A 12,212-nucleotide genomic window follows, 5' to 3' on the forward strand; every position below is an offset into this window, starting at 1 on the left:
ATTGGTCATCGCGGGGGCAAATTCATTTATATATATTATATACATGTATATACGCACAAACCGTTGTGGACCAATGCATAGACAACAAATTATAATAATATATGCATTAGTACACCTTAAAAAAAAGTGCATGTATGGAATGCGTTGTAGACGAAAGGTACGTGCATAGTTGCGCACTGGATATCATGTGCGAAAGGCAGTGTAAAATGGACGAATAATATTTCATATTTAAGTTTTATCGCACTGTTAATAAGAAAACTCGAAATGACATATGGTCCAAGTCCGAAGCAATACATAAATACAAACAAAAACGTAGAGTTGGGGATAGAATAATAATACTAAATATAATAAAGGTGTTCAACGAGACGAGTCAGTTGCCCTCATGGCGGAGTTGAAATTCATTCGGCGATGGGTGTTGTTTTGAAACAGCAGGATATCATACATATATCGTGTGCGTAAGGCACGCAAGGCACGTGCGTCACCTCTGCAAAAACCACAATCCCATGAAGCATAGGGCTGTCCAACATAAACTAGTGCCAATTAGCTTGTACATTACACTTTAACCTGCACAAAGGAACATACTGCTACGCACGAACCTATGCCACCGATTACGTAAGCCCAAAAAATCCAAAAAACAACAAAAAATAAACACACAAACAACCAATACACGTGGTGGAACACACATACGTACATAACCGAAATAAAATCAACAGTAACAAACCTGACACACCTTACCCCTAACATGCACAGAGTAACAACTACAACGCACCAACCACCCCACCCAAGCTAGGACCTTTTTTTCTACTTGCAGAAAGAACAACATAAGTATACAACAAAAATGCAGGGCACATTCAACACCACAAAATGTCAAGATTCACCTATTTTTTTCTTCACCCTTTTAAAACCACAGCCAATGTGGACATGAAACAATAAAATCAACAATAATGAGAGAACAAAAACATGCACATCTGAACATTTTCAACCAGATATACTTTGGGGATTTCAAAAGTATAAATATCATTTATTGTCATTCCTATTCACTGCTTACACTGATTTTCTATTCTTTACAGCAATAAAAACACAATAGTTAGCACACACTGAGCTAAGCTTACTTCCACTAATATAAACACATTCGAAATTCATGACAACAGTAAGTGGTTATTTTACTAAAATTTAAGATATGGTTAGATGAACCTGCAAAAACTAAACAATCTTGTACCCAAAAAAATAAAAAACATATGATTTGGGATGACCATTTGTTTGGCATTCCCATCAATCACCGTACTTTGTTTTGTTTGTTGATAGGTATCACCATACTAAAACTTTAACACACCATATACCAGCTCACTCATCCCCTAAAATGTAAAAACACTAACTAGAACCGCTCAAACACATAGGGGGGAAAAACAGTGAAAAAAAAAAAGATGAAAAAAAAAAGATAAACTGTACCTACCCAGTTCCCCCTCCCTGCCCGCCTCCCCAGTTCCCCCTCCCATCCCGCCTCCCAGAGCCGGCGGTCCAGACACCAAACTCCCACAGAAGGAACACACAAAACCCCCAAAACGGAGGCACACACAAAACCCCCCGAAACGGGATTGAAAAAAAACAATAGCAAAAAAAAGGGGATTGAGATTACCTTCAATGGAAACACCGTTTGACCTCCGTTGCCTCTTCGATCGGCGGACAGTAGACCCAACCATGTTGAACGCCTGAGGTGTGATGGAGAGGGAGACAGTGATGGAGAGCGAGAGTTGTGATGGAGATGGAGAAAGACACAGAAGAGTTGTGATGGAGAGGGAGAGTTGTGATGGAGAAGACGCAGAAGACGAAGAAGGTAAGAAAAGGCGAGAAGGGTCAGAAGCTACGCAGATTTTCGAGGCAAAATTAAATACACGTTATAATTATAGTAATTGCGAAAATTACAAAACAATCCCTATTGTACACTTAAGTCTGATGCACGTGGCAAAAAAGTCCAATTCATCTGGACCATTCATCTACACTAATTAAGGGTCAGAAAAGGTGCTCACGAGCTCATCTGCCAAGGGGGTGTGCACCGGATCCAATATATATATATATATATATATATATATATATATATATATATATTTATATATAATATGCTACACTATCATACCTTATTTAGAAAAAAAAATACTAATAATAAAGATTCAGTTGATGCATTTTGTCTTTTAATGAATAAAACCTTTGCATTAAAAAGGATATTATGCTTCCATAGAACGAAACAAATATGTGGTAGTATATATAAACAAAGCCCATACCTGGTCATTCTTGGCTTCCTCCTTCCATACTGCCACGTCTATATGAAAATTATTCCACAAAGAATACATAATAAACCTCAAATAGAACGGTAAATAAATTTGAAAGTGTAAGGACATTAAACCAAAAGGATTGATAGGGATACAAACCAACAAAAAATCCATCTCTTTGGGTGACTTTTCATCTGTTATAGGAACACGTTCATAGTCAACAAGGTACTCAAGTGCTTGCAGCTCCTCATACACCTGTGACGGGAGAAAAATTATGAAAGTGGAGACAAGAGATGAATAATCAGACACCAGTAATATTTTTTTTACATTTTTTACATTGCAAATTTGAATAAAATGTATAATGCCAAACCTCCAATGGTGTTTTCACCAAATCCTGTGTCATCTGGCCATCAGGGAACTGAGTTCATCAGTTACACATTCCCATATCTGTTAATTAAATGTCCAAACTTTAGTATAAGTTTGAAATCAGGTATGAAATTGCACGTAGCAAAGTTGGGCAAAAAATTAAAGGAGTAAGCTAGATAAAGAATATAGGGGAAAACCTTGCAGCCTAGCTCTATCAGAGAACATCTTCTTTCAGTCGATCCTCCATTTGCTCCACCCTCACCTTTGCTTAGAACAATTTAAACATGCAACTGGAGCTTGACAGATGACTTCCGTGGCAAGACAAGAAAATTGAACCGTACCAGCCTCAACCCAGCCTCAACCCACTTTCAAGCATTCTCATAATTAGTAGACTTGATGAATACTACCCATTAATGTATACCACATGTTTCAGTAGTGGGAAGTGAATAATAATTACACAATATTCATTGATTCTCCACTAACATATTAAACCAATGGAAAATATTTGGTGTACTCTCATTTTATACTCCCAACTTGTACTCCCTCTCACATGTTTTTGATGTAGATATTTTTTTGTGGACTCACATGTTGAAAATAACCAATCCTGGTTTGCCATTTCAGGGAGTACAATTTGGGAGTCTATGTAGTAGAACTCTATACCAATAAGGAATGAAAATATATAAAAGATGTTTTTGACATAAAGCGTAACAAATAAATTCTCTGAAACCTGAAATTGGCTTTGAAAAACGATAAAAATATGTTGTCACTGGTTCTTCACAAAGATTAATCCAAAGAAAGCGAGTTTGCTTTGCTTCTCATCCATCCATCAGAGCTCTAATGTGATCAAGAACATTGCGGATACCATCAACAGTTGGAAATTTGGAATAGCAACACCATGAACATGCAGAGAATCAGCTTATATTGAGACTTCTTGTTAGGGAATTATTAGAAGTCTAACAAAACAAGGAATCTTAAACAATTTCAATAATTAAATTAAATGCCAGCAAGATGGCAATATCAACAGAGAATTATACAATTATGAGACTTCTTGTTAGGGAATTATTAGAAGTCTAACAACACAATAAATCTTAAACAATTTCAATAATTAAATTAATGCCATCAGCAAGATAACGGAGAATATTAACAGCGAATTATACAAATTTTAACGGAGATTAGAATGTTTAACGGAAAAAGTTAACGGTGTGTGGGTATTTAAGGAAAGAAAGTCATATAATTAAGGATAAATTTAAAAATCTTAAGAAAAAATTAAAATCTGATCAATCTGAACCATTCATTTCATTTAAACATTTGACCGCTATTTTTTCTACACATTATAGGCCTAACTCTCTTGGGCTCTTATTAGTATAGTAGATATAGAAAAATTCTATAATATAATTTCACTAATTATAATTTATATTGATAGGTTTATAGTTTAAAAATTACATTTAAAAATTAAAAAGGTAGCATTTAAATTTTGTATAGTCAGTATAGTGCATAAGTGTATAAATGTATGTATTTACAACAATTTATAAATGTTTATATTCTGTTAATTTGATAATTTCATTTCCTTAATTATATTTTATATTTTATTAATTATAATTTAATAAAATTGTCACAAATATATCCACAAAAAATATTATTATTATTATTATTATTATTATTATTATTATTATTATTATTATTATTATTATTATTATTATTATTATTATTATTATTATTATTATTATTATTATTATTGCTTTCACACTTTGGAGGGAAAAAATTTTTGTTAATTATTTTACTTTAATATATATAGAAATTAAATATTACAGATTACAGAATATTAAGATTTGATACAAATAATATATATATTTTTCATTCTGATGCAGGAATAACAAATAATAGTCCATCTGTCCCATTTTATTTGTCCTATTTATTATTCATTGGTCAAACCAGTTCTTATTTCTTTGTTTATTTTCTTTAGTATTTTATTTATTTATTTTTAAATTTGAGTTTTTGTGTTTAATTGTACTTTTAGTGTAATTTCTAAATATATAAATTTTGTATGTTAATACTAAACTTAATATTATGTCTTAAAAAAAAATACTAAACTTAATATTATAAAAAATTTGATTAAAAAAACTTTAGTCAAGTCTCGTTAATCGAACCAAACACACACAATGGGCAATCGTTATACCCTACACCACGGCGCGCGTAGCACTGTGCGCCGCGCGCCTCCCAAAACAATGTCGTTTTGGGGTCGTTTTGGGAGGCGCGGTAAGAAGTTGCTGTGATTATGTATATTTTTTCACACAATTATGTATATTTGTTCATACAATTATGTATATTTGTTCATACAGTTATGTACATTTTTTATACAATTATGTACATTCTTTTTATACAATTATGTACATCCGAATCAGAAAATTTGTGTGTATTATGTTAAGAGTTGATGTGTATTATGTTAAAAGTTTATATTTATTATGTATTATGTTAGATTATGTGTATTATCTTTTAAAAAGAGTATGTATATTTTATTATATAATTATGTACATTCATGTATACAATTATGTGTATTCTAGTATAACATTATGTACATTTTTGAACAGGGTTTTTTTTAAAGAAAAAATAACTGCCATTCACTGGGGCGGGAAATTTAAAAAAAAAATAAAATATTAAGACGACGCCGTTTTGCATCTGGGTGCACAGTGCAACGCGCGCCGTGATGTAAGATATAAATTGCCCACAATGGGACGGAGAGAGTAACAATAGAATTCGGGAATGTTACCTGAAAACCCAATAATGCAATATTTGTTGATTGAAATCAAATCTATATGCAAACATGGAATCTCACTCGAGATAGAAAAGTCAATAGCCCAATAATACTATTTCTTTTGGGCAAATTATTGTGTTGACCATGGTCCACATAATGTTGTATAGACCATAAAATAAAAGAAATTATATTTTTAATATATTAAAAGTATATTATTTGTATATTGAATGTACATTATATAAAATAATATACTTTTTCTGAATACAAAATACATTTTTTATATACTAAAAGTATATTATTTTTTATACTAAATGTACATTATTTTATAGTATACAAAATATGGTCCACATAATAATGTATTTTTTTTTTTTTTAAAGCAAGCAACTCAACACTTTAATTAAAGAAAGCTAAAATAGAGTCTGGAGGGATCCCTCCCCCAATACATTGGACCGAAGCGAGAATCAACTGCCTTGGTTAATGCATGGGCAGGTTGATTCGTCGAACGAGAAATATGACGAAAAGTGTATGAACTAAACGAGTTACTAAGAAATTTAAAAGAATAAACTATAGAATCAAAATAAGAGCAGTCTGAACCACTCCTACTAAGGGCATGCATGGATCAGGTTAAAACAATTAGATTCGGCACGGATATCCGTCCACACTTTGGACTTAATCCATGATAGAACTTCCTCGCATGCCATTGCCTCAACCATTAATGGATCTTGAATGCAAACCAATGGACCATTTGTAGCAGCTACGGAACCACCGTCCCCCAAGAAAGTGTGTTGTCGTGCTTCTTTGGAAAATACGTGCTATGTATTTGTTCAATCGTTATGCCTTGGAACTGTGTTCACTATCCATGGTGAACACGGTATCAAACGGTAACGGTGCCTACGGACACCTTATCTTCCATCAATCTTCTTTTTTTTTTTTTTTTTTTTTTTTTTTTTTTTTTTTTAACAACGCGACTTTTCTTCTTCATATTCACATTTTGCAGTTTCACTTCCTCTTCCCGCAAGTTTCTTCAACACTCATAAATTATGAATGTGCAGGCATGGATTTATGAATGTGCAGTTATGAAATTATGAATTTTCTTTTATGAGATTATGAATTTTCTGTTATGAGATTATGAATGTACAGAAAATTCATAATTACATAACTGTAAATTCATAATCTCATAATAGAAAATTCATAATTTAATAAATGTAAATTCATAATCTGAACATAGAATGCAAAACACCGTTAACAGTACATTAACTAGTTTTTTTTTTCGGTAAAAATTATGCCGTTTGGGACCGTGTTCACCAAGCATGGTGAACACGTTTCCACGGCATAATTTGCGGTATTTGTTCCCTATGACCCTACTTTCCGCAATTGTTATAAGGTGGACCATGGTCCACACAGGGACGACCATGATCCAAAACGATACCGTTTCTTTTAATAAAAAGAAATGGCTGTTGTTACGTTCAACTAATCGTGTGTATGCGACGTACCTAGTTTATTTATTTATTTTTGAAATATAAAAACGAAAAGTAAGATTTTGGCTTCATTACCTCTCGAATGTGCTCTTGTTATTCTCCGAGCTTTAGAGCAATTGTCACTTGTAGCAATCGAATCCGGATCATCCCAAAATTCTTACCACTGAGAGAACTCATTTATCACTTGAACTATCATGTTGGATTTAGAGCAACTGTATTCTTCACTTTCCAACACCATTGTTGCAAGCCTAAAGCTTCATTAAAGGTAATAATATTGTTATCCTATAGGCAATGTTTCATTCGTTGCTAAATATATTAAAAACTAAACACAATGTTTCGCAGAAAAACTAAACGTTCAGAACACTAAATACTAATGAAATGTAGATACGTTCAAATGTAGTAATGTTCATTATGCATAAGCTATATATATATATATATATATATATATATATATATATATATATATATATATATATAGAAGAGCGCTCATATGCGGCGGGGTCTTACGGTGCGGCGGTGCGGTCAAATTCCAGAATACACCAACAGTGTTAACAATATGCACCAACAGTGTAATAAAAACACACCCCAATGAAATGTAATAAAACATCACAAAATACACCACAGACTCAAAAAAACACACCATATAACTCACCACACCCCAATGGTGTATTTCCGAACAGTGTATGGTGTTTTTACTCACACCTAATGGTGTGTGTTTGGTGATGCAGGGCTCTGTTTACTCTGTTTTGTGTGGTGTATTTCCTAACGTTGATGGTGCATATTTGGTGAACTATTGGTGTTGCCGCACCGTAAGACACTGCCGCACCTGAACCCGCCTCTATATATATATATATATATATATATATATATATATATATATATATATATGTAGATGCTCATATGCGGTCATGGCCTTAGGTGAGGCGGTGAGGTCAGTTTACAGCCGTTGATCGAAGTTAATCTAACGGCAGCGACATATTAGTTGAATTAAGTAAAGTTTGTCGCGTTTTTGGTAAGCGGGGGCGTTTCAGTAATTTAGTGGGATGGGGACGTGAATGTATAAAAGACGGTTTATTTTGTGTGATTTTAAATACGGAAGGAAAGAGAGATCAAGACATCGTTCGTGATCGCGTCGCAATTGGAAGAAGATCAAGATCCCGATCGTGTTCGTGATTGCGCCCCAATTGGAATTCGGAGAATATCGCTGGAGATCACAATCGGAAGTTGGACGAGATATCAGTTGCGTTTGCAATTACAGATTATCGCAGTTGGGAGATTATTGAGGTTGAGCGATGGAGCCTGGTATGTTTTGAATTTCTCATGTTTGTAGTTTTAATCTGTCTTTTGTATTACTATGTGTCTGTTATGATTTGGAAGTTTATCGCATGCTTTTTTTATGGATTTGCTGTGTATCGATGTTGACTATGTTGCTGTGTGTTGTTTTGTGATTACGGTTTACTTTTTGTATACTCGTGGTGCATATATTATTCAATGATGTGTATGGCAGTATTAGATTTTATGCATGTATAATGTGCATGTAGGTAGGGTTATTCGTGTGGTATTGGATAAGGTGTGGTGCTTTATTAGTTAACATGTGGTGTGCAGCTGATGTTTTGCAATCTGGTGGTATTTGTGGAGAAGGCAGTGGTGGTGTTTGTGATAACTCAACTGATGTTTGTGGAGAAGGCAGTGGTGGTGTTTGTGATGAAGGTAATCCCACTGATGTTGGTGTAGAATGCAATGGTGATGGTTGCGATGAAGGTAATGTGACTGATGTTGGAGTAGCAGGCAGTGGTGTGGGTTGTGATGAAGATTATTTGGCTGATGTGGGTGTACAAGGCAGTGTATGTGTGTTGGAAACTTCTCCTGGGCTGACTAAGTATTGGCGCCCAGTTTGTGCTGATAGTGTGAAGCCTATTGTGGGGCAACAATTTGTTTCCTTGGATGGTGCTGTTGTGTTTTATAAACAATATGCTGGGACTGTTGGGTTTGATTGTAGGCAGCACTCAATTCGGAAAGATAGGGATGGTGTTGCTGTGGAGAAGCACGTAGTATGTAACCGTCAGGGTTTTAAGCAGAGGGTTTCTAGGGTTGCTAAAACTACTTTGGCGAGGAGACGGAGGGTGACAAATAGGGTTGGTTGTAAGGCTAAGGTTGTGATAAAGCGTAAGTCTAATGGGTTGTATGTTGTGCATTATTTTGAGGAACGTCACACCCATTCGATGTGTTCAATTATTGCTAGGCAATTTTTAAAGGTGAATCGTAGTCTCGATGCTGGGCACCAAATGTTTATTGCTAGTTGTGTTCGGGCAAATATTGGGTCTGTTCGGTCATATAGGCTGTTTAAAGAGATTGTTGGTGAGTATTCCAGTGTCGGGGCTACAGGTGTGGATTTTAAGAATTTCAAGCGTGACCTGATGGCGTACATTCTAAATGGTGATGCTCAATTATTCATAGACACGCTATTCAAGAGACGTGAGTTGTGTGAGGCATTTGATTTTGAATATGATGTTGATGAAGGTGATCAGCTTTCAAGGGTTTTTTGGGCGGATGCAGTATCTAGGAAGAATTTTGTGTTGTTTGGTGATGTTGTTTCATTTGATGCTACATACCATACTAACAGGTTAGTATTTATTTTTATTGTGCATGTTGTATTTGTCTGTGGTGCACGATTCCATACCTTATGGTGTGTCTTATTAGAACTATGGTGTTGATTGCTCGTTGTGTTGTAGGTATAAGTTGGTGTTTGTTCCATTTTCTGGAATTGATAACCATAAGAGATCCATCACCTTCGGTGCTGGTTTGCTTACGAGGGAAGATGTAGACTCATATGTGTGGCTTTTGGAGAAATTTAAGAAAATTATGTGTCATGACCCTATATGTGTTGTTACTGATCAAGATCTAGCTCTCAAGGTTGTTGTTGCTCGCGTGCTTGGTACATCAAAACATAGATTTTGCATGTGGCATATAATGTGCAAGGTTGGTGAGAAGGTTGGACCAATTCTATCTAAAGATGAAGTGTTTAGGAGGAAGTTGAATGGCACTGTCTGGAACAAATCACTGGACTCCAAGTCATTTGAGGAGGCATGGAGTTTTATCATGGAGGAATATGGTTTGGGTGACAATGGTTGGTTTCGTTACTTGTTCGAGTCTCGTACATATTGGGCATCCCCATATTTTCACGACGAGTTTATGTCAGGACTGGTTAGGACAACGTCTCGATCAGAGTCTCAAAATAGTTTCTTTGGTACGTTCTCTAATGGTCATTCTAGTTTGGTTGAGTTCTTGGTGCATTTTGGAAGTGCTGTTGGTGCACAGCGTCATGCACAAGCAAAATTGAATGCTGATTGTGAATCTTGTTTTCCTGTTTTGAAGACACCATTGGCTTTGGAGAAGCATGCAATGGATGTTTACACCATTTCTGTATTTTATGATGTTCAAATAGAGATTTGTGCAGCTTGTTATTCGTGTCAAGTGGTGTCTTTGTGTGATTGTGATGGCCATGTGTTATATGGGATAAAAGATGGTGCCCAACGGGCATGGTATGTGGAGCTAGTCTTGTCTGATTATACTGCTACATGTTCTTGCAAGATGTTTGAGCGGACGGGGCTGTTGTGTAGGCATATTTTTTTTGTGTTTAAAGATCGTGGGCTTGAGAGTATTCCTTCTAGGTATGTGGTGACTCGGTGGACAAAGGGTGCTTGTTTGAAGCCAATATTTCATATTGATGATACAATTGTTGATCAATCTTCTAAAGTGGAGAATGTTAGGATTTTTACTAATCTATTGTGGTCTGACATATATGCTTGTGTGGGCTTGGCCGATGGTAATATAGAACGTTTGTCACAGCTACGACGTGTTATTTGTGAGCAAAGGCAATTATTTCTGCAAGAGGGGAGTGAGGATGGCAGTGGGGTGGTGGCTGGTGGCAGCAAACAAAGTGTGATCAATTCATTTTGTGGAGATGTGTCTCAGGGTTCAACAGTGGAGGTGCGTGATCCTATTCAAGCTAAGAACAAGGGTAGCGGTAAGCGGTTGAAGAGTACAAGGGAGAAAGCTGCTAGCAAGTGTGTAAAGCAATCAAGGAAATGCCATACTTGTGATGAATATGGTCATAATAGTAGGACATGCCCTTTAAATGGTTAGATACAGTTGTGTAGTTTGATTTGGGACCTATATGTTTTCACAGTTGCGTACAATTCTTATAACACACAGTTATGCATTTTATTACAGTACTTGGTGTTTTTTAATAAACAGTGTGGTGCATTTAAGAATGTCGGATTTTTTTATATTAGAATGGTGTGTTTTATTCCGTTTTGTGGTGCATATATATAGACTTATGTTGGCTGTAATATATTGTGTGGTGCATTTTATTTCACATGTTGGTGTATTTTGCAAGTAAAAAGTGGAATGGTGCATGCTATTTGTTATAATGGTGTTTTTGATGTGTCCTTTTTATAAAATGAAGTGTATGCATAATAATACTGCATTTATAGCAATGCAAATGGGTAACCCATTCACAAGTACCCATCACAAAAAATTGTTTGTCTAGTAGTCATATGGTCTATGCCATGCCATCACAAAAAAACATTTACATGATTGAAAGTCTTCCTAAACACCAAACTCTGCTGCCTTCTGTATGTTTATTTCTTTCAGTTCATTCACATCTGAGGTGATCAAGGTAGCCAAGTACCTCACTCGTAACTTGTTCAATTGTTCTTTGTTGTTTTTCTGCAATCCACAATCCCATTCTTCAGCTGACTGTCCACGGAAGGTTTCCATATGCCGCATTAAAAAGATGCCACAATCCTTTTTGTTATGCGCATCTCTCCAATGCATCTTCATTATCTTGGATTTCAACTTCTTTACCTTCTCACCTTTGTATGCGGATTTCTGTTCGATCAACATATTTGAAAAGAATTTTTGCTGCATCAAGGAAGCATACAACAATATTAGTTTTTTGTGTCGTTGTGTATTAAATATATATAACCAGGTAGTGTTTAGTGGGTTACCAGATTGTCAAGCACATATCCGTATTTGTCCTGTTTCTTCACAGGTGCTGAAGAGTTGTCAATGATGTCATACTTTTCCATTAGTGGGCTAATAGACAGCAAGTAGTAGTGGTTGGATGCCACTATGGGAAACAGAAACTGTCATAACAAAAACACACCGCTTGTGTCATAATATACACCACTATATGAGTAATAATGCACCACAATTAGACAAATACACCACTTACGTATACAACTTTGTGCCACACGATGTCTATAGCAATCGCCTTGTCTTGCAGATACTTTTCTTTGAACCTTTAGAATCTTAATTTTTCATCCCCCTGCGGGTTCACAACTG

General features: G+C 35.4%; 1 protein-coding gene across 1 annotated transcript; it reads left to right on the forward strand.

The window, feature by feature from the left end:
• Window positions 1-8,455: 8,455 nt before the first annotated feature.
• LOC109152474 (protein FAR1-RELATED SEQUENCE 5-like) lies at window positions 8,456-11,009 on the forward strand. Its single transcript, XM_019300174.1, has 2 exons — window positions 8,456-9,486; window positions 9,596-11,009. The coding sequence occupies exons 1-2, from the start codon at window positions 8,456-8,458 to the stop codon at window positions 11,007-11,009; spliced, it is 2,445 nt and encodes an 814-aa protein (XP_019155719.1).
• The last annotated feature ends 1,203 nt before the right edge of the window (window positions 11,010-12,212 follow it).

This window comes from Ipomoea nil, unplaced genomic scaffold, assembly GCF_001879475.1.
Source record: "Ipomoea nil cultivar Tokyo-kokei standard unplaced genomic scaffold, Asagao_1.1 scaffold2422, whole genome shotgun sequence".
NCBI classification, from domain to species: Eukaryota; Viridiplantae; Streptophyta; class Magnoliopsida; order Solanales; family Convolvulaceae; genus Ipomoea; species Ipomoea nil.